The following is a 22,007-nucleotide window of genomic DNA, read 5'->3' as shown; positions in this document are numbered from 1 at the left end:
AAATTATACCATTTCCTTCTGCATAGCTTTTTAATGTGCGTAGCAGAGTAAGTTTGCATTGTATCAGAAAAAATATTTAGAGACAAACCTAACTGACCTCTTGTTCGGAAATTCTGATGGCTGATCATACCGGTACAAATAGAATGGTTGATATGGTGGAATAATGATGAGAATGTGCTTGCTTTCAAAGGTATGTCTATGTGTAAATTTGCAGTTCTCAATAGTCGGTAGCATGGTCAACCTCCAGGTTCTGTGGGATGATGCAATAATCCAACAACATAAGAGACCTGAATTTTCAACCTTTATTTTTAGAGAAATGATGGAAATTGTAAAAAGTAAACAAAACTTTTAATATATGTTTCTCTGATTATAAAAGGAGAAAAATCTGAGTTAACGAAAATATCACAGATTATTATGTATTCTGACAGTTTTGTCAGAATTATTACTTGGAGTTTTGAGGGCTAATGAACTGAGATGCTAAGCAACATGTAGACCGTGTACTCATAACATTTCCCCATTTTATTTAGACAAAGAAAGGGTAGGTGAACAAGGTCCAATTCTCTTTTGTATAAGGCAGTCCCTCCTCCCTCTCTCACATAACATGAGGCCTAATTTAACAAGTCTAATGATATAGCTCTTGTCTACACACATTTCTGTACATTTGTTATTAAGGATTAATTAGTTGAGTGATCCTTTTTTCTTTATTTCTTACAGACTTTTTTAGAGCACTGACTGTTGCTATTACAGGTAAAAATTTATTATATTTGATTGACAGCATCAGACCTATGGTAGCTGCCTGAACTGAAAGTATATTTTCCACACACAGTGAGAAATTTCTTTAGCAATCTTTAGTATGATAAAGCAGTAGTGTAATAATTGCAACAAATTGATTTTTCCCCTCATAGCCTTACTGTACACCAGAAATTGTTTTTTGATAAAGAAGTTGGGTGCAGGTACAAATTATTTATGCAATAGTTGCTTATGTTCTTATCATCTGAGAAGCAACTCTTGTAGATTCCATGCTGAGTCGGGAATTGTGGGAATTGAAGTTCACAAGTCATAAAGGGACCATCATTTCCCATACTCTGCCCTAGGGGCTGACAAAATTATACTTGTGGGTGGAGAATGTGTCTCTCTTAATCCAACAGCATCAGGCAAGAAAGGAGTTGAATTATTTCAAAGTACTTATAAGCTGTTTCTGAAGACCACCAGAGTGAAAGGAGACATATCATCCCAAGATTAATAACAATAAATAATAGCTTTTTTTGTTACTAATTTCCATGGCTCCTGTATTGTAAAACCTGGTGCTGTCAGTAATAGGTCTTATATGTACAGTATCTTGAAATGCTTGAATTAATTTTGTATCATGATTCAGTCTAAAAATTAGGAAGATGAATAATGATGTACTTTGCACTCAAAGATTGAAGAGAAAATGCCTCCAGCCATTTTCCAAAGCAACTCAAACCTCTTGCTTTAAACTTCTTAAAATAAGAAAACATGACTAAATCCAGATTTAATTTCTGTTAGAGTAAAAAGAAATCAGGAATACGTTCATCTCTGTGTTGTATAGGTTGTGTCCCATTCCCTGCTTGCTTCTTTTTGTGAAGTACAGTTGGTACCTTGTCTTACAACTTAATTCGTTCTATGACGAGGTTCGTAAGTAGAAAAAGTTCGTAAAGATGAAAACAATGTTTCCCTAGGGATCAATGTAAAAGCGAATAATGCGTTCAAATCCCAAAACTCACCTCTTTTGCCTTGCACCGCTGGGAATCCCCACCTCCGGACTTCCATTGCCAGCCGAAGTGCCCATTCTTGTGCTGCTGCGGATTTCCCTGAGCCTCCCCTCGCTGGGAAACCCCACCATCCGGACTTCTGTTGCCAGCCGAAGCGACCCATTCTTGCGCTGCTGGGATTTCCCTGATGGCTCCCTCTCTGGGAAACCCCACCTCCAGACCTGAAAATATGATCCATGTTAAGACAAGATGAATTGTATCAAAAAAATTTCATATTGATTAAATTTTTTAGTTTTTCTCTTCTTGCCTAGTGACCTTTCTATGAAGTATCAATTGTATTACAAGCCTTTATTCTGACAACAACTGTGTTTTTGGCTCTTACTGTGTACACATTGCAATCCCAAACGAGATTTCAGCAAAGCTGGAGCAGGGTAAGCTAGTTTGCATTACATACATTGGCATTTGGGCATTTTGAGTGACCCTGTCTTACTGAATAATAATCAGTGATGACGGCTTCTTTTAAGATTTGTTGATATGTTGTGATTGCAGCAAAAGACTAAGGCAGGGGATTTACAAAGTATGCTTTGCAAATAAGTAAAAATGAATGATAATTATTTCAATATGTGATTTTTGTACTTAATATATAGAATATATATATATCATATATTATATATATATATATATATATATTTGTTTTCGTAAATTTTCACGGGTATATGTATGTAGATTGTTCTGAGTTCGGGTTTTGCCTGTGTAATGTTTTGCATGTCTATGCGACGTTTCGGCGAAATCACTATTCACCATCTTCAGGCTGTAGTTCCAATCTTTGTGTTGTTTTTAAATGGAATGTTAGCAACTGACTATTTCTTCCTAGTATGTAGTGTGGGGGTGGAGATTTGGTTTGAATGTAGCAATAGATTGGAGTGATATGTTTTAGTGATCTGATTGGTTGGTGTAATCATAATTATTAGAAGGATTGACATGGTGATTTTTATGAAGTGTTTTTTGTTTAAGGCTGGTTTTCAAATTTCAAAATTCCAAAATCATAATTATTAGAAGGATTGACATGAGTGATTTTTATGAAGTGTTTTTTTTGTTTAAGGCTGGTTTCCAAATTTCTGGTAGGCGGGACGTGTCATCTCTTTTATTTATGCAAAGAGGGCTCCTCTCAATTTCTATGGCTTCCAGAGCAAGTTCTCTATATAAATTCTCTGTTTTGTGAAGTAATTTAGTTTTTTTCAAAGTCAATTTCGTGCCCTGTTTTTTTTAATGTGCTGGAAGGGAGGAAGTCTTTCTTCTTTTTTAACTGCATTCACATGTTCTGCAATGCGTTGGCTCACTCCTCCTTAGGATATTAGATATTTTTTGGTTAGTGCAAAATGAAGTTTTTGATGTTATGTTTTGTGCAGAATTTTACTAAATATTTTGTCTGTGTGCCCTTGATGTAAGGGAGGATGGTGGTACATTGTCCTGTTCTTGATCTTGTTTTTTGGGGGGTGTCTCTTTTTTGATTAAGTTTGTGATTGTTTTCCCCTTCGATATCCATTAGAAAATTAATACATCTCTGAGTTTGTTCAATTCAGTTTTTAAGTGCTCATGGTCAGCTAAGCGTTTGGTTCTGGTGATGAGAGTTTTGGCCACTGAGGTGATTTGTGCGGGGTGGTGGTGTGAGTGTGCATTTAGATAACGGTTGGTATGGGTTTTCTTTTGGTAGATAGTGTGTCCTAGGCTGCCATTGGGTTTTTTATAGACCAGTACATCTAGAAAGGGAAGTTGATCATTGATTTCTGTTTCCATAGTAAACTGTATTTTGGGGTGTAGGCTGTTAAGATGTGTAGAGGAAATTGTCTAGTTTTTCCTTACCATGTGGCCAAATTACAAAGGTATCATCAACATATCTCAGCCAGAGTTTAGGTTTGTATTTGGATTGCTCTAATGCATTATTTTAGAAATATTCCATATAGAGGTTGGCGATGACCGGCTGAGAGAGGTGATCCCATGGGGGCTCTCATCTGTTTATATCTTTGTTCGTTATAGATGAAGTATGTATTGGTCAGGCAGTGGTTTGGTAAGGGTCTAGGACAGTGATGGCGAACCTATGACAGCCGTGTCACCACTGACAACGCCTAGCCATTTTTGGTGACACGCGGGACCGCGGAGAAACAAGCTTTAGGGAGTGCAATTGCAACCGCAATTATTATTATTTTTCCTCTCCCCTTAATTAAGAGGCCGGGCGATTTTCGCCCCGCCGATATTTGCGATGGCTGGGAGGGGCGAGAACCCGCCTCCCAGCTGATTGGCGTGGTGCCAAGCATGGAACGGTGGTTGGCTCGCAGGGGCCCGCTGCGAGCGAGGGAGGGGTTGCAGGCCTCCTCCCTTCCCCCCTGCCCAGGAAAGAGTTGTAAGAAAGAAAGTTGTAAGAAAGCGCGCTGCTTTCTCGGAAAGCCAGCTTTCCTGGCCAGCACAGGGCTTTCCCCGCCGCTCCCTCCCTCCGAAAACACAACGGAGGTCCACAGCGAAGCCGAGTGGAGCAACGGGAGGCTCAGGCTGGTGGCGGTAGTACCTCCGGGGGTTTTTTCGGCGTTGGAGGGGGGGCAGGAGGACCTTCCTGGCTTTCCTCGGGGGTAGCTGGCTTGAGACTTGTGGCCGGTCAGCAAAGCCCAGCTGCACGCCGGAGATGTGGAGAGCAAAGAAGGGAAAGAGAGTGAGGGAAGAGGAGAGGACAGAAGGAGGGAGGGAAGGAAGGGAGAGAAAAGTGAATGAGAGGGAGAGAGAAAGGGAGGAAGAGAGGAAGGAAGGGAGACATAAATATAAAGAGGGAGAGGGGGAATAGGGGAAGGAAGGAAAAGAGAAAAAAGTGGAAGGAAGAGAGAAGAAAGGAAGGGAGAGAGAGAGAAAGAGAGAGAGAAGATAGGAAGGAAGAGAGAGTGAGAGAGAGCAAGAAAGAAAGGGAAAGATTGAGAAAGGCAGCGTGTGTGTGTGTGTGTGCGCGTGTGTGCGTGCCGCTGATGGTCCGGGAGCTTAGCGTGTGCGTGGAGAGATGAAGAGAAAGAGGGAGAAACGCAGCGTGTGTGGGGTGTGTGCGCGCGTGTGTGTGTGTGGAGAGATGAAGGAAAAGAGGGAGAAACGCTGTGTGTGTGTGTGTGTGTGCTGCTGATGGTCCGGCAGCTGCAGCGTGTGGGGGGGGGGGCGCCAATGCTAAGGCAGTCCGTCCGTGGTGGGGCTGCAGGGCAGGCACAGCAGCCCAGGGAGAAAGAGGGAATTGAGATAAAGAGAGAGGGAGAGATGAAGGGAAAGAGGGAGAAAGGCAGGGAGAGAAAGATAGAAAGGAAGAGGGAGGGAGAGATAGAAAGGAAAGAGGGAAGGAGGAAAGGGAGGGAGAGATAGAAAAAAGGAGGGAGGGAGGAAAGAAGGAGGGTGAGGGGTAGTAGGATAGGGAGAGGGAAAAGGAAGGGCTTGGAGAAAGGCAGGGTGAGAGAAAGATAGAAAGGAAAGAGGGAGGGAGGAAAGAGGGAGGGAGACATAGAAAGGATAGAATTATAGATGCAAGAACTCGCTCATGTGTGATAGCGCACGCCCACACTTTATTTATTTATTTATTTATTTATTTATTTATTTATTTATTTATTTATACTTATATGCCGCCCAGTCCCAAAGGGATTGTCACTCCGAAAAAAAATTAGAGGGAACACTGCCCTCGCCCCTCTGCTCCCTGCTCGCCTTCCAGAACGGTGTTACAGGAGACGGTGCTAAGGTAAACCCTTTCCGGGTTATTAATTTGTAATTTTAAAAAATCATGCCGGGCTCGCAAAAAAGAGAGTCTGAAAAAAAAACCTGCGTGGACGTCGCACCATTTGCTTCCTCCTTTGGCGGCTCATAACTAGATTTTTACAACCCCCCCACCCCCCTTGATAAGCTTTTACTTGAATCTGAACAGTTTGGGGGTTCGCCAAAGAGAGAAAAGTGAACGAGAGGGAGAGAGAAAGGGAGGAAGAGAGAAAAGTGAACGAGAGGGAGAGAGAAAGGGAGGAAGAGAGGAAGGAAGGAAGAGATAAATATAAAGGGAGAGAGGCAGAAAGAGAGGGAGGGGAAGATGGGAAGGAAGGAAAAGAGAGAGAGAAAGAGAAAAAAGTGGAAGGAAGAGAAAAAAAGGAAGGGAGAGAGAGAGAGAGAGAAAGAGAAAAAAGTGGAAGGAAGAGAGAAGGAAAGAAAGGAAGGAAGGGAGAGAGAGAGAAAGAGTGTGAGAGAGAAGATAGGAAGAGAGAGGGAGAGAAATGATAGAATAAAGGGGAGAAAAAAAAGAGAAATGAGAAAATGATTGAGGCAGAGAATGACAGGAAAGAGAGAGAAAGATAATTATGCATATTTGTTATTTAAACTATAAATATCACAAAATTATGTTTTTTTCTCAAGGTGACACACCACCCGAGTTATGCTCAGTTTTTTGGCGAATTTTGACACACCAAGCTCAAAAGGTTGCCCATCACTGGTCTAGGATATATTTGGGGGGTTTGTGTTTGTCCTGGATAGCTGTCAAGGCTTCTTTAATAGGTATTTGTGTGAAAAGGGACACGACATCAAAACTCACAAGTAGGTCATCGGGTTGTAGGTTTTGTTTCTTAATTATTATTTAATTATTACACAGGGCAAAACCCGAACTCAGAACAATCTACATATATATAATATGCAATTTTAAAGAACTACGGTAAGTTAAAAGCATATTACAATTAAGATATTTTTGTGCTTTCTTAGGCTCTTTACTTGCTTGTGGATTCTTCTCCTGACAAGCTTTTTAAAGGTAAGAGGATATTTATTTTAGATAATTAAAATTTTGAAGGTCACCATAGGATGCCAGCTATTTTAAATAGATTGAATTATTAGGTGCTACCAGTAACTGCCATTTTAAAATCTTTTTTTAAAAAAAATTAATAAATGGAAGTCATTTGTGTGCATTTGGGATTATGAGCATGTAGCTTATTAATGAAAAGGGGAGGAATGAAGTTGCAATTAGTTTTTAAAGATATTTTAAATAAATGCATACTGTTAAGATCAAATTTAAACTGCTTTTCTTTTAATTGTTTTGTTTCAAAAACTTGAAGAATTTCAACATTACACACTCAAATATAACATTGATTCAAATAATTTTACGAAAAAATTATATTCTACAGAAATCAGATAGGTGCCAAATATTTATAATTCAGAGGCATTCTCTTAATATTTGGTTATTGGGTTTTGATAGCTAAAATAAAGGAGCTTTTCTCCTTTGGAAGCTGGCCAGTCCAGGCATAGAGAATGATGATCAGCAGCTATGATCTGCAAATCTTTCTTTAGCCATAGATTCTGCAGTTCAGCCATATATTCATTAAATCCGAGTCATCTTGATAATATGCTGTGCAGATGCTCACTTCCAATCATTTGTGGATGTTTCTAGGTTTGTGTCTAATGAACGGAGGATATGATTATAGTCCTTTACAAACTTCCCTTGAAAAGCTTCATTGAAAAAATTATAAAAATTATGCTGAAAATGGCTTCAGCAGCTGAGAAATTGTCATATGTTTATGTAACTTTGAAAGTATGGTTCACAGTAAAATGGAAAAATAAGTGTATGCAACTGTAGGAAACCGTATTCTCAGTGTGGTTGATTTTATTAATCCAAAGTGATGCCTATCTACATTAAATTGAGAAAATACAGTTGCACTGAAATTTGAAGATTTATCTATGGTAATTTGAACTAAAGTTAGATCTGTTGCTTTAGGAAACCTCTGACAACCATAGGATATGACAAGGTCTTATTTTTCTGGTGGAAATCTTAAAGTCACAGGAATGACCTCTATAATATAGAAAATATTATAACAACATTTTTAAGGTTTAAATTATAATACCATTATAGATAATTATAATTTTTAATATGCTTTTATATTAAATATACACTAAATCTGCCTTTATCTGCTCCTTGTTTCTAGTTATTTTTCAATAATGAAGTAGTAGAGTTGGTATTTGCTGCTGCAGGAGCACTTCTATTCTGTGGATTTATCATCTACGACACTCATATATTAATGCACAAACTCTCTCCGGAAGAATATATACTGGCTGCAATCAATCTTTATTTGGACATCATCAATCTGTTTTTGCACCTGCTCCGTTTGCTAGAAGCATTTAATAAAAAGTAATTGGGAGTTTTAATCCAAATTTGAGATAATTTATATGCAGTATCTAAAGAGTTAATTAAGACCTAGAAAATCTGCAGTCTACTTTGACACTGAAGCTTGGTTTTACATTATTTGCTGGCTTCAATATTTTCTGTTTAAACTCTTGTAAAGAGCTGATTCTTACTGAATCTATTCTGAGATCAGTTAATTATATATTGCAGACATCTTGGCTGTTTGGCAAAGGCTTACTCCATCTATTTACATATTATTAGTATTGATTGAAAGACTTGCTCGTCAACTCATTTGTGCCAATAAGTACGATTAAAATTCTATTTTATTCCTGCAGTAATTGCCACAGATGTGTCCTTTGAGAGTCACAGTTGTTGCTGGTTGAATAGCATAAGTCTCCTTGATTTCACTATTGAACACTGAAACTTTAAATAAGCTAAACTTCTATTGTATTCTTTTACAAAAAACTTTGTGAGCATTTTTATTTGAAGAACTGATCCTAATAATCATTTTGCTATTTCTAATAAATATCTGTACATCCAAGTACTGTATGTTTATTTGGGAAACAACCTTATATGGGGAAAAGTAATATTTTATGGGGAAAATTCCTAAGATGGATCGTTGGCTGGTAGTGATCTTTCTCTATTCTGAAATTTTAGAAAGTTCAGAAATACCATATCATGTTTTCTCTAGAACTTTTTTAGAATGGAAAAAAATTGAAACTTGTTTGAGTCCATTCTTCAGACCTTTTCTAATAGTTGTAAGAGAAATATTTTTATGCAGAAGTATTTATTACTCGCCATACAACTGAAGTAATAGCAAAGTTGGTTAGATTTCATCTGTTATTCTGGCAGGCAATTAGAAACATAAAAATAAATAATACATTTTAATAAAATGTTAATCATGTGATCCCTTTTCTGTTTCTTTGCCTTCTATTGTTAAGACTTTTAGATAATTTTGTCACTGTTAAGCAGAAAGCTGTTTTATATGAGTCTCAGAGATCTCTGCTGACTGATATTTTTCTTGTCAGTGTCACCCCATTTTATTTTTATAATTTCTGCCTGTTATTAAAAGTAATTTCAAAGTTAAAAGTTGTTTCAAGTATTTATTTAAAATCTGTATTCAGAGTTCAACTTTTAATTATACAGTCCCAGTTCATACCACTTATGTCCAAAAGGCTTTAACATTACAGGAAATTGTTATAATAAAATAGAACTTCTTTACATTAGCTTAGCTTCCCAAAGAATTGTGATATAGTAATATTTACCTGTTAGTTTAGCTTCCCCCCCCCCAAATTATGTGACATCCTTGGGTTTATTTAACTTAGTTTAGCTTCTCAAAAACCTGTAAGCCAATGATGGTGAACCTTTTTTTCCTTGGATACCGAAAAAGTGTGCATGTGTACTATTGTGCATGCACAAGTGCCCACACCCATAAGTCAATGCTGGGGAGGCCGAAAACAGCTTTCCCCACTCCCCTGGAGGCCAGAAACTTCTGGTGGGCCCAGTAGGCTCAAGTTTTTCCCTCTCCAGGCTCCAAGTGCTTCCCTAGAGCCAAGACAAGGTAAAAATGCCCTCCCCCATCCCCGCAGAGGTGCCCTGGAAGCCAAAATCATCCTCCCAGAGCCTCTGGGGGAGCCAAAAATCAGCTGGCTGGCGCACACATCCACGTTGCAGCTAAGCTAGGGCAATTGCTTAGGTGCCAGTAGATATGACTGCATGCTACCTGTGGCAGCTGTGGGTTCGCCAGCACTGCTGTAGGCTCTGGTACAGTTATATTGATCTGGTCAGTGATGTTACTTTTAGTAACAATGAGTGTCTTTTTTATAAACTTTCATTGAATCAACATTTGCATTCTTACCTCGAAGAGAAAGACCTGGTTTTATAACTTTAATTATTGGTTTGTAATAGCCCTCAAAGATGTTCACAAATTATATCTCATCCAGTAATGGCAAAAAACAAGGGGCTTGCATTCAGGACCAAGCTATTTACAAACTCCCATTTAGTCTGCCCCGCACTCTCAGATCATCAGTAAAGACTCTTGTTCTGTCTATTTGCTATGTAAAATTACTTTTGTCTTCCTCCATACTGGGGCTCCGCCCCCCTCCACCCCCTCTCCCAGTTTAGCCTTTTTACTATTTAGAACATTCAGTGCATCTACCTACCTTATTTTGTTTAACACTATATGTTACAGAATACTGTTTTAATTCTGTGAGCTGTTAAGGACTGGGAATCATGGAAATCAACTAAAATAACATTAAAAAATATAAACAAATACTATAAAAACCTTAAGCATTCATTTATAGCTGTGAGTTATAAATATAATAAACTATTAAATACCATAAATGCAGATATATTTTCCAAATGTACCATCAGAATCTAAGACTTAAGATGCTAAAATAACATCTGAGCTTTGCCCAGAAGTTGACTGTTTTTCAAGCAGACTACATTTACCGGAGTAACACTTTGAGACCCCCTCTTCTCAGCATCTCGCTCATTTCTGGCCTCTAATTGCAAGTATTACTGCTTTTTGCAGTAGGTGAACTAAGCTGAACTGAACAACTTGAGGTGAACTGCTGATCACCGGCTGCTAGCAGTTTGGCAGATTGAATCACTGTAGGCTCCAGCTGTTTTTGCCCTCCCCAGGCATTGAATTATGAGTGTGGGCATTCGCATATGTGTGGTAGCACGGATACACGCTCTTTCAGCACTTGAGGAAAAAAAGGTTTGCCATCACTGACCCAGATTATTGGGGGCAATATGCTGATTCTATGTAAAGTGCTTAGAACTGTAAAGCATTGAAGCGGTATAAAAATTTAAATGCTATTGCTAAAGCAGGAAGGGAATTTTACCCGAGGAAGTGCACCTAAATCATCCCTAGGCCTGGCAGGAGAAGAACTGTCGCCTGACTTTTCCCAGAAAAGATGCTCGCTGTAACAGTCATAAAAAGCCCGGGAAATCCTCCAATCGGTCATCCCATGACCACTGCTGTACCGGGGGAGCTCACAAGGGGGCTCTGTGGGAGAGCGCGAGAAGACTCCCTTCTTCGAAAGTGACGTCACTGCATCGGAAGTCGAAGCTTTTTAATTCCGGAAGAAGAGCGTTAGACGGTTCTTATAGTCACGTCCGGTGGAAGTGTGGCATTGAGAGTTATCCAGCTCCGCATGCTCAGGTACCGGAGGAAGGGCTCGGGGCAGTGATTGGTAGAGGGGCTGCTGTATTTTGAGGCCGGGCTTCCCAGGTTCTGCCACAGGCTCCCGTAGTTTAAGTCCAACTTCTGATCATTTTCTGAACCAGTCCGGCCGGTGATGTTAGCCACAGCACGGCAGAGGTTGCTTCGTCTGGGATGTCGGTTCGGCTCCTTAGGCTAAACCACAGTCCTGGGATTTCCTGTTTAAGGACTAATTAGATCTAACACATTGGCCCAAAAGTATACGATCAGCTTGGTGGCCGTGGTTCATCTCGATAAGACAGCAGGACTCCTTGTATGTGAGACACCCAGGAAACCTCTCGTATTTAACCTTTTTAGCCTAAGTATAGACTCGTGCTTTGAAGTAGACTGCTCAGATCTGGCATAGTTTAGAACAGTGTTTTTCAACCAGTGTGCCGTGGCACACTAGTGTGCCGTGAGACATGGTTAGGTGTGCCGCGAAGCTCAGAGAGAGAAAGAAAGCAAGAGAGAGAGAAAGAAAGAGAAAGCAAGCAAGAGAGAGAGAGAGAAAGCAAGAGAGAGAGAAAAAGAGAGGGAGGGAAGGAGAGAGAGAAAGACATAGAGGGAGGGAGAGAGAGAGAGAGAGAAAGAGAGCAAAAAAGAGAGGAAAGAAGGAAGAGAAAGAAAGAGGGATGGAGAGAGAGAAAGAAAGAGGAAGGAAGGAAGGGAGAGAAAGAGGGAGAGAGAAATAGAGCGAAAGGGAGGAAGAGAGAGAATTTTTTTGTCCAAACTTTTTTTAGCCCCACCCACCCCACTCAATGTGCCCCAGGGTTTCGTAAATGTAAAAAATGTGCCGCGGCTCAAAAAAGGTTGAAAATCACTGGTTTAGAAGAACAAATGAGCATTGGTGGCAAGTTATTTCACTGATTAATTGTTCTGACTGTCAGGAACTTTCTCCTTAGTTCTAAGTTACTTCTCTCCTTGTTTAGTTTTCACCCATTGCTTCTTGCTCTACCCTCAGGTGCTTTGGAGAATAGGTTGACTCTTCTTTGTGGCAACCCCTGAGATATTGGAACACTGCTATCATGTCTCCCCTGGTCCTTCTTTTCATTAAATATATTTGTACAATATGTATACAAGTTTTGTATTTCTAATATCACGTGTAGCTTTGGAAAGCAGGAAAATATTATTTGGAAGCAAAGAGCCATCAATTCAAATTTGTTTACAAAGAGAGCCAATATCTCTTAAACAAGGTTGGAAGTTGATTTTGAGGAGTGTTTCTGAAGAAATATATTTTATACTTTATGCACAAGTAGGAGGTATTGTCCTTGTAGTTGGCTTTTTGTGGAGCCATAAGTTTATGTTTATACAAACATGGTAACTTGTTCTGTTTTGTCATACTGGTGTTATTCATTATTTTTTCCATTTATAGAAGCAAATAGAAATGGCAAAAAGCCTAAGGAGCAAATGGAAAAGAAAAATGCGAGCAGAGAAGAGGGAAAAAAATGCTCCCAAGGAATTGGCCAGATTGCAGAGCATTTTGAAAGCCAACAGTGATGTTGTAATGGATGAAGTGAAGGACGTAGTAACTGTGGTTCCTGCTGAGAAAATCTTAGAGAAAAAGGATTCAGAGGGTGAGTCATAGTATTCATAGGTATGGCTCCAAAGCAAAGTTTTCCAATCTAGGCAACTTGCAGATGTGGTGTCTCTAATTCAAGAATTCTCTATCTAGCATAGACATTGCTGAGAGTTCTGGGAGTTAATGCACGGGTATAGAAGTTGCTTAGACTGGGAGACTTTGTTCTAAGATTTGCAACAAACAGGCTCTAAAAATTGGAATCATGGCACTGTATATCTGTGGCCTGATACTCCTGTTTTCATTCTTTTGGTGCTTCTTTTTCTCATATTTACCTTGGCTATATAAATCTTACCTTAAAAAATAAGGTAATAGCACCATATTGATGAGATTGCTTCTTTAAAGTTGATAGAGCAGAAATAGGCTATGTTATGTGTCTATGTTATTTATCCATTGAATATCTAGCAAAAGTTTGGCTAACTGGAAATTCTGAGAGTTGAAGAACAATGTGTTAATGAGAATCAGTTGGAAGGAGTTTATATAGATGACCTGTGGGACTGGTACCTATTCTTTTGAAGATAGTGGAAAGTAAAGAGGGAAACATTGTAAATTATAATCAGAATAATAGTTTCAATTGGCTGTTTCTTAATAAATAATAAATATATTTTTTCAAAGACTATCCTAACTAACAAATTTGCATGTTTTTAAAAACCCATCATAGTACAAGCATATATGCGCTCGTAATGGCTCATTTCTTAGTTCTTCATTCTATCAGTTTTAGAATAATTTATGCTTTATTCCTACAGGTTTTTAAATTCACTTTTAAGTCTACTATTTTCAGATGATAATAATTTACTTCTATGTGTGTTTTTTTCCTAGATGGAAATAAGATGGACATGGATGTTAAAAGAAATCAGAAAACTCTTCTAGATCAACATGGACAATATCCAGTATGGATGAATCCCAGACAGAGAAAAAAGCTAAAGGCAAAGCGTGTGAAAGGGAAAAATAAGACTAAAGCACCAAAAGGATTAACATGGTAGACTCAGGCAAATGTTAAGAATTAGCATGGGGCTATTTTGTAACATCATAGTTCTGTACAAATGTACAGGTGGAGATGATATCTAGCCAATTTAACTGGAATTACAAATAAGCTTACTATTGGAGTATATAAAGTGTTCAGATTTTAAAGGGGAGATTTCAGATTTTCTTAGATAATATTGGTGTATTTACTACTAATTTTTAAAAATTAAATGTAATGTGAAATGTAATTGAGATTTATTACATTAGGGAATGGTTTCATTTCTGTTGAAACAATAGTTTCTGAAATAGGTTTTACACTTAGCTATATAAATAGAATTAATGTTTTATAAAACTCTTCTAAAAACCCTCCAAACATAGAGCAGGAAGGACCTGAAGCTGTTGAATATAGTTCCACTTTTTTTGACTTCATGGAGATATTTTCCACATTCTGAGACATTGTAACTGTCATAAATATGAATCATTTGCCAAGTGTCTGAATTTTGATCACATGATGGGGGTATGTGCAGCAATGGTTGTAAATGTGAAAAGTCATAAGTCACTTTTTCAGTACAATATACAATCTTATAATTTCAATAATTTTAGGTGCCTGCTGGGAAGTGACTTTATATCCCAAAACAAATAATGTTGCCCTATTTAAATAAACAGAAATTACCAGGACTTCCATTTAAATCTAGAGTATTCCTTGTTGCTGGGCTGCACTGGGGCAAGAGTGGCATTTTGAGGGATGCAGTAAAAAATGAAAAGTCAGTAGCAAGCTCCATTTCGTCTTTAATATATATATAGGAGATAGAGTTGAAAAAAAGTGCCTCAACATCCATAACTGTAAGTAGAGCTGTTTCAAAATATGAAACAACAAAATAATTATTGACATAGCTCCTTTGGTACCTGCATGTACTTTTTGTAAACACCATCATTCAGTACACATTTCTGGTAATGATGCTGGAATTTCTGAAAGGCATTAATAAAGAAGCCCACACATAATCTTTTCAACCAGATCATGACAATCCTTTCCACCTTTTTATTTGAGTCAAATAGATGTCAACAAAAACATTCCTTCAATTTGGGGAAGAGTAGAAGTTGTACGGTGCCATATCTGGCCTCCACATGGGGCATGTAGTAAGATGGTGAGATAGAACTTCACAATGGCTTCATAGGTAGTTGTGAAATGTGATACCTAGCATTGTCATGTTATAGCAAAATTTCCTTCTTTTGTTCAAATGTTTCAAAGTTCAGAGTGTTGAATTGCTAATGATGCCAGAGTCAAAGAAATAAAAGGAAAGCCTTTGTAACTTCCTGCCCAACGTATAGGAATATAGACAAGAGTTTACGCATCATCTCAGGGTTCCTTTTGGTAGATAGATGAAAATATAAACTTGTTTAATAAAAGTAAAATAAATAAAACTTCAACTCTGAAAAAAAAATAGAAAAGGTTTTAATAAGAAATTATCTTATTAAACCAACAAAGCCAGTTTATTGGAAAGAGAAGTACTAGAAAAAGAAAGGAAGACAACAATAGCAAAGGGAATTCCAAATAAAAGCCTCATTCAATGAATTGCTTTTTAAAAAAATAAGTTTTATTCAACATTTTCAACATTAAAAAACAAAAAACAAATTTTCACTCATTACAGCATTTCCATATCAGTATCAATATTCATATTTACATAGGTTCTATTTCTGTGTTTCACTATCCTATGTTATGCAGCCATTTGAATTATAATATTTAAACGCATATACGATATAATAATATTGTCATCAATATTCTGTAGTTATTATACAATAATTTTATTCCTATTCTCTAGCCAAGTGTACCATTGATTCCAAACTTGATAGTACTCCGATTCCTCTCTCTCTTTCAACTCCATAGTCAACCTATCCATCTCTGTACATTCAAGTACTTTTTATCATTGCCTCTGAAGGGACATTTGCCTGTTTCCAATTTTGAGCAAAAATGATTCTGGTTACAGTTAATATATGTAATGCTATATAGAGAAACTTTTTATCCATTTTCCCCTCTAAAATGCCCAATAAAAAGAGTTCTGGCTTCAGTAATTTCTTCTAATTGCTTATTATTCACTTGTCAGAATGTTTGAGTTGTTCAGTTATTAGAGATAAATAGTTGGAAATGTCATCAGTATCTCCAAATTGTTCCTTTCTATCAGTTTTATAATAATTGGAGGATGCTTCAAAATCAATAATTTTGCTATTTGTTGCAAATTTATGTTCCTTATTATTAAGGTTTTAGAATTTATTTTGAAACATTAAATATAAATTTCATTTTACCTTCATCTTAGCAGACTCTTAAAGGGGCACTCTACTATTATACCAAAATAGAACAGAATATTGGAAGATTAACACTGAAATTTTGGACCCTGTCAATTATTGTGATAAAAACAGACCACTTAAACGCTTCTGCTGTTTCTATTTTTATTGTTAGAATGGCACAAATTGTGGCTCAAGTGATACTTGCATAACATTTCTACAGTTGAAATAAATGCTATCCACAGCATTGATTAATGGGAAGAGGACTTTAATTTTTTCTCTTCCTGTTTCTTTAAGCTCTTACATTCTGAAACTGAAATATGCAGAGCAAACGTTGCTTGGATGACTACAGCAATTGAGGGAATTTAATTTTTCTCCTTTAGTTCACTAGTTCAAATGGAACCCAATAATGACAGTTCAGCAGCACTTGGAGGGGTGTCTCCATTTACTTTTCTGCCAATTGTTACCCAGGACTTAACTGATATTAATCTGAATTTTTATTGGCACCCAGAAGGAAGTTCAAAGTGTTTGACTTCTTTCTCTCTCTAAAAAATGACGGTAGAAATGTTTGCAAGTATGTATAGGTTTTATAGTTGTTAGAAAATTAAATAAAACCTTTATAATCTGTTACATCCACTAGGTGGCACTGTATGAATCTGTTAAACTCGAGGAAATAGATTTTCAGGCATTGTACCAACAGCAGTCTGCATTTGGTATGAAATTGCTTCACTCATAGAAACATAGAAGTCTGACGCAGAAAAAGACCTCATGGTCCATCTAGTCTGCCCTTATACTATTTTCTGTATTTTATCTTAGGATGGATATATGTTTATCCCAGGCATGTTTAAATTCAGTTACTGTGGATTTATCTACCACATCTGCTGGAAGTTTGTTCCAAGGATCTACTACTCTTTCAGTAAAATAATATTTTCTCATGTTGCTTTTGATCTTTCCCCCAACTAACTTCAGATTGTGTCCCCTTGTTCTTGTGTTCACTTTCCTATTAAAAACACTTCCCTCCTGGACCTTATTTAACCCTTTAATATATTTAAATGTTTCAATCATGTCCCCCCTTTTCCTTCTGTCCTCCAGACTATACAGATTGAGTTCATTAAGTCTTTCCTGATACGTTTTATGCTTAAGACCTTCCACCATTCTTGTAGCCCGTCTTTGGACCCGTTCAATTTTGTCAATATCTTTTTGTAGGTGAGGTCTCCAGAACTGAACACAGTATTCCAAATGTGGTCTCACCATCATTCTATATAGTGGGATCATAATCTCCCTCTTCCTGCTTGTTATACCTCTAGCTATGCAGCCAAGCATCCTACTTGCTTTCCCTACCGCCTGACTGCACTGTTCACCCATTTTGAGACTGTCAGAAATCACTACCCCTAAATCCTTTTCTTTTGAAGTATTTGCCAACACTGAACTGCCAATACAATACTCAGATTGAGGATTCCTTTTCCCCAAGTGCATTATTTTACATTTGGAAACATTAAACTGCAGTTTCCATTGCTTAGACCATTTATCTAGTAAAGCTAAATCATTTACCATATTACAGATGCCTCCAGGAATATCAACCCTATTGCACACTTTAGAGTCATCGGCAAATAGGCAAACCTTCCCTACCAAACCTTCCCCTATGTCACTCACAAATATATTAAAAAGAATAGGACCCAGAACAGATCCTTGTGGCACACCGCTTGTAACCTGACTCTGCTCAGAATACTCGCCATTAACAATAACTCTCTGATGTCTACGCTTCAGCCAGCTGCAAATCCATTGAACTATCCAGGGATTAAGTCCAATCTTCACTAATTCACTCCTCCATCAAGTATGTGAGACAGCCGTATACTTGATTAATAAAATAATAATAATAATTTATTAGATTTGTATGCCGCCCCTCTCCGAAGACTTGCCAACTGAAAGTTTAAACTGTTAGCCTATTCTTGGTTGTGCTGTATATAAGAAAGTGACCAGTATTGATTCAGGATATATTAATAAAAACTAATCTAAACATTAATCATAAATATATTCATAAATTTCTGGAGGGGCCACAATAAATTTAAATAGATAGGTTTGGGCTTGTCAACTTGAAATTACAGGGTGTTGATATATTCTATCTGATGGTAAATATTCAAAAAAAATGTTATTCAAGAAGGCTTTTGTGAAAGTAATTATTACCTCTAATTTAAAAATATTTCACAGCAATTTTATTTTTATATCAACTAGTGTGAAGATGTTTTGGATGTACAAATTTTCCTGGAAAGTAATGTTTAAGACTCATTACCCCAGAAAACTGGGAAAATGATAAGTGAACCTGCTTCATTAATTGGCTTATTGAAATTAAAAAGTCATGATTAAATATAAATTAAATAAGCCATTTTATTAATACAAATCCTATTATCTAATGCAAAAAAAACCCTTAGTATAACAAACATTTCCTTCAAAAAAGACACTTCTAAACTTTGCTATAACACAGACAATGCCTAACAAATGATACTTTCCCCAAATTTGGCATTTTCTATATAACTTATAGCTCCCATCATTCTTAGCTAGCATGATGCATGGGTATATTTTGATAGTATTAAATGATATTTCTTTAAGAAATCTCCCAAATATAATATATTGCATAAACTAACAGCGCTCTGACTTCTTTTTTCCAATCCACATTTTAAAACAATATAAGACAGTCCCACTTTATTACAAATTTGTAAGGGAGCATATAAATCATTACATTAAAAAAACTGTTCCTTCTCACCTCTGTGTGGTATATGTGTTCTTCAGTTTTGGGTCTGTCTGGCACATCAACTATTTGTTGATGGGGTATCCCATTTAGGCTCTTGTCTTGCAAAGGTATTTCCTCTGTTTGATCTTTCTCCCATGTCTGTTGCTGTCTCAGACATTCTTTCAGCAGGTTATCTTTGGATGCCATCTTACTGTTATACTCCTTGATGTTCTGGATTTCATCCAGGATAATGGCTTTGATACTCACTAGACCACTAGACTGGCTGGGTGGGTTCAAGCCTATGCAGAATAGCAGCAGGAGAGTGTATCACCTTGGTACTGTATATGCCAAACCTAATGGCTACTTGTGTGAGTTGGCTTGTGCTGACTTCTAGATTTTTCTTCCACAGTCTCATTGAGTTCTTGAGGAAGGTTGTTAAATGTCTGGTTAACTTTGTATAATGCCAGGTCTATACCGATCTATGTGTTTGGAGTTCAGTTTTAGCTCTTCCTATAGTCAATGAAGGCTATGCTTATATTGGCGATGTACTGCTGTTCTTGATTATATAGCCAAACATCTTCAAGGTAACAGTGACTATGCTTTATGCCAGTTCATTGAGTTATGGTGGTAAAAGGGATTGTTGTGAGGGCTCTATTGGCCTCTTCTAGCATACTCTTTTAATATGGTAGAAGAGGGGATGCTCTGGCTCAGTGGCTAAGATGCTGTGCTAGTCAATCAAAAGGTCGTCAATTCAGTGGTTCTAATCCCTAGTGCCGCATAATGGAGTGAGCTCCTGTTATTTCTCCCAACTTCTGTCAACCTAGCAGTTTGAAAATACATAAAAAATACAAGTAGAAAAATAGGGACCACCTTTGGTGAGAAGGTAACAATGTTCCATACATATATGTGAGGGGAACCTTTAACTTTAGCTAGCATACTTACCTGATGATACGTCTCTACTGAGACTTGCAGCTAGTCTGACTATACTTTATTCATGATCTTATGCTGCTTATCAGCTGCTGTACAATTTTTAGGCAGCAGTCATTATTTTATTACATGATTTCACTTCACGTTGCAGGTGCCAATTTAGAAATAAAGTACATTTAAAATAATTTTAAATACTTTAACTTGAAAAACTAGGATAAAGAAAAGGAGCTAAATTCTTGCATTCTTTGTAAAATTTCTACCATTTTTCTTAATACTGTACTGATGATCAATAGGCACTTGTCTTCACAAGTGATCACTATTTTAAGAGTTATAGCGGAGCATGTCAGTTTTTTCTAACTACACATTGTGTTATTTATCTATAGTGCTTTGAGAACATAGTTTTTGTTCTGCAACTTGATTTAATAACTAGCTGTACATTGTTAATTTCAACTTCTAAAAAATGGATTGTTTTCTACTTGTATCCTTTTTTTCAGTAGTAATATTTTTGTGAATTCTGCTCAGAGTCACCGTAATTGGTGAATGTGGAAACATCTGTGATGTTACTTATTACATAAGATAAACAATACTATTATTTGATATTATTTGCTGGGTTTCTAATAGAGTGTATCTTCATTACAAAGGGCCCTTCAATCTTTTTCTTTGTCCTGTTTGCTTGGAGTCAGTGTTTCTTAATGAAGGGTATTCAAAGGGTAATTGGATCATATCCAAAGATGATTCAGTGGGAAATCCATTCATTTTCTTCCTTAGGTTGTTTTGTGATTGCATCCGGTCATCGCTAATAAATCAGAATACTTTCTCAAAGAGCTACTATTAGCCCCATGTATTCACCAAGAAAGTGTTTCCTTAGAATATGTTAGTAGACTTCAGGCTTTAGATTTTTTTTTTTAGTCTGTTGAGATTATAGCTATTGCTAGACGATATAGAAGGACAAACATACATACAAAAATATGCAAATGCAGTATACATAAACATTGGCCATGCTTGCTGCAAGAAAATAGTCATTTTTTTAAAAGCTCTCTTTAAAAAGTTTTCTTTTAAAAATGAAATTGGAATTGTTTCAAACATTAATACTTGAAGCAGTTTTCTAAGCCAGGGTTCTGAAACTCTGGGTCAACACCTGGGGAATTTGGTTGCTAGCAAATCAGTGTGTGTGTGTATGTATGTGTGTTTGAAAAGGGCGGTTGTCCCTTCAAGGTTTTGAAAGTTTTTGGTCCTTTCCCGGTCTGCCTGGATAAGATAGAAGCAAGAGTTTTCACAGTTAGCTTTGACAGAGAAGGACAAGGCCTGCATTTTCTACCTTTCTACCAGGTGAGAGTTGGGATGTTTCTCTTTTGCACAGTGAGTGGCCGCCTCTGTGGCCAGGCTGCTGCAAGAGGTATCTCACGTTCGCACCGGCCTCAGCAGAAGCCAAACATCTAAGGATGGGATCCGGTGGCCTTTTTTGTCATGCATCCAAATCTCCAACTGTGGAAGAGTGGAAAGGAAGTAGTGCTTCGGTGTCTCTCTGCTGGCCCCTAGTTGCCAGTCTAAGCTAGCTGGAATGGCGAGAGTCCTGGAGGTGAGCTGAGTTATGGCTGTCTCTCATTTTGGAGCCATGATTGCAGCTGATATTATCGGGATCATATGCTGGACTGTTAAACAAAAAAATACTGCTAGAACCAAGCACGGTCGGAAGGCATCTTTTCCTTCTCTATGGAAGCCTGACTAAATCACAAAGGAAGACAATACCTGGCGACACCAACCCTCAGAAGGGGAGGGAAGTTCATATAGAAAAGAGACAGATTAGAACTGGATGACCTCCATTTCTTTGGTGGTTGGAGATCATTGAGATTGCATTGCAAAGCAGGGCACCTCTGTGTTCTGGAAGACTGGGGAGAGGCACACCAAAACAGGATGAAACCAAAAGGGACAAGGGAGGGCTGCTTTGGAGAGGAGAAAGGGAAGTGCTGGGTGCAAGGGGGAAATGGCATCTGGTAGGGAGTGATGGGTTTTGGAATGGAAGATAGCGGGGCACTATGGCCTGCAGACAGTTTCCCATAATTCCCATCTATTCAGGTTAAGGTTGGGGTTCATGCTCAGTACTACCAAGGAGGAGATTGATTATTTATTCATACATTCATTCATTCAAGTATGTATTGGTAGTATCCATAGATATAATACTTTATATACATGAAATAGGTACTAATAAGAAAAAAACATTAGGACAGGGACGGTAGGCACGCTAGTGCACTTATACATGCCCCTTACTGATCTCTTAAGAATCGGGTGAGGTCAACAGTTTCTAAATCTAAGGATAAAGTCTTCCTCAAGATGCATTTCACAAACACAGCCATGAAATGGACTGGCACTGCTACCATCAATTTCTTGGACTTCCCAATCTAATCTAAAGTAGTGGTCTTTCTTGTGGTATT

At 37.7% G+C, this 22,007-nt stretch overlaps 2 protein-coding genes across 3 annotated transcripts in view; both read left to right on the top strand.

Annotated features, from left to right (window-relative positions):
• The window catches only part of TMBIM4 (transmembrane BAX inhibitor motif containing 4), a 17,902-nt gene extending 8,920 nt beyond the window's left edge, over nt 1-8,982 (top strand). The window contains 4 exon segments of the mRNA XM_070754950.1: nt 2,053-2,134; nt 2,136-2,164; nt 6,486-6,531; nt 7,697-8,982. Of these exon segments, the coding sequence (XP_070611051.1) occupies nt 2,053-2,134; nt 2,136-2,164; nt 6,486-6,531; nt 7,697-7,903 (364 nt within the window). The 3' untranslated portion in view covers nt 7,904-8,982.
• Nucleotides 8,983-10,304: 1,322 nt separating this feature from the next.
• LLPH (LLP homolog, long-term synaptic facilitation factor) lies at nt 10,305-15,710 on the top strand. 2 transcript variants are annotated; one of them, XM_070755508.1, is made up of 3 exons: nt 10,305-11,062; nt 12,474-12,675; nt 13,497-15,710. In XM_070755508.1, exons 2-3 carry the CDS (start codon nt 12,486-12,488, stop codon nt 13,658-13,660), a joined length of 354 nt encoding a protein of 117 aa, XP_070611609.1. In that variant the 5' UTR covers nt 10,305-11,062; nt 12,474-12,485; the 3' UTR covers nt 13,661-15,710. The 2 variants fall into 2 exon arrangements, with proteins under 2 accessions (XP_070611609.1, XP_070611610.1); XM_070755509.1 differs by lacking the exon at nt 10,305-11,062 and adding an exon at nt 11,068-11,375.
• Nucleotides 15,711-22,007: the final 6,297 nt, after the last annotated feature.

Source organism: Erythrolamprus reginae, chromosome 6, assembly GCF_031021105.1.
Source record: "Erythrolamprus reginae isolate rEryReg1 chromosome 6, rEryReg1.hap1, whole genome shotgun sequence".
In the NCBI taxonomy this organism is placed as follows: domain Eukaryota; kingdom Metazoa; phylum Chordata; class Lepidosauria; order Squamata; family Dipsadidae; genus Erythrolamprus; species Erythrolamprus reginae.
The sequence above is the reverse complement of the archived record's forward strand: the minus strand, read 5'-3'. Positions and strand labels throughout refer to the sequence as shown.

Excerpts from the sequence above, each read along its gene's own strand:
- LLPH (XM_070755508.1), top strand. The coding sequence starts at position 12,486 with ATGGCAAAAAGCCTAAGGAGCAAATGGAAAAGAAAAATGCGAGCAGAG. Across the intron at positions 12,676-13,496 it reads AGAGAAAAAGGATTCAGAGG|ATGGAAATAAGATGGACATG; the intron begins GTGAGTCATAGT and ends TTTTTTTCCTAG.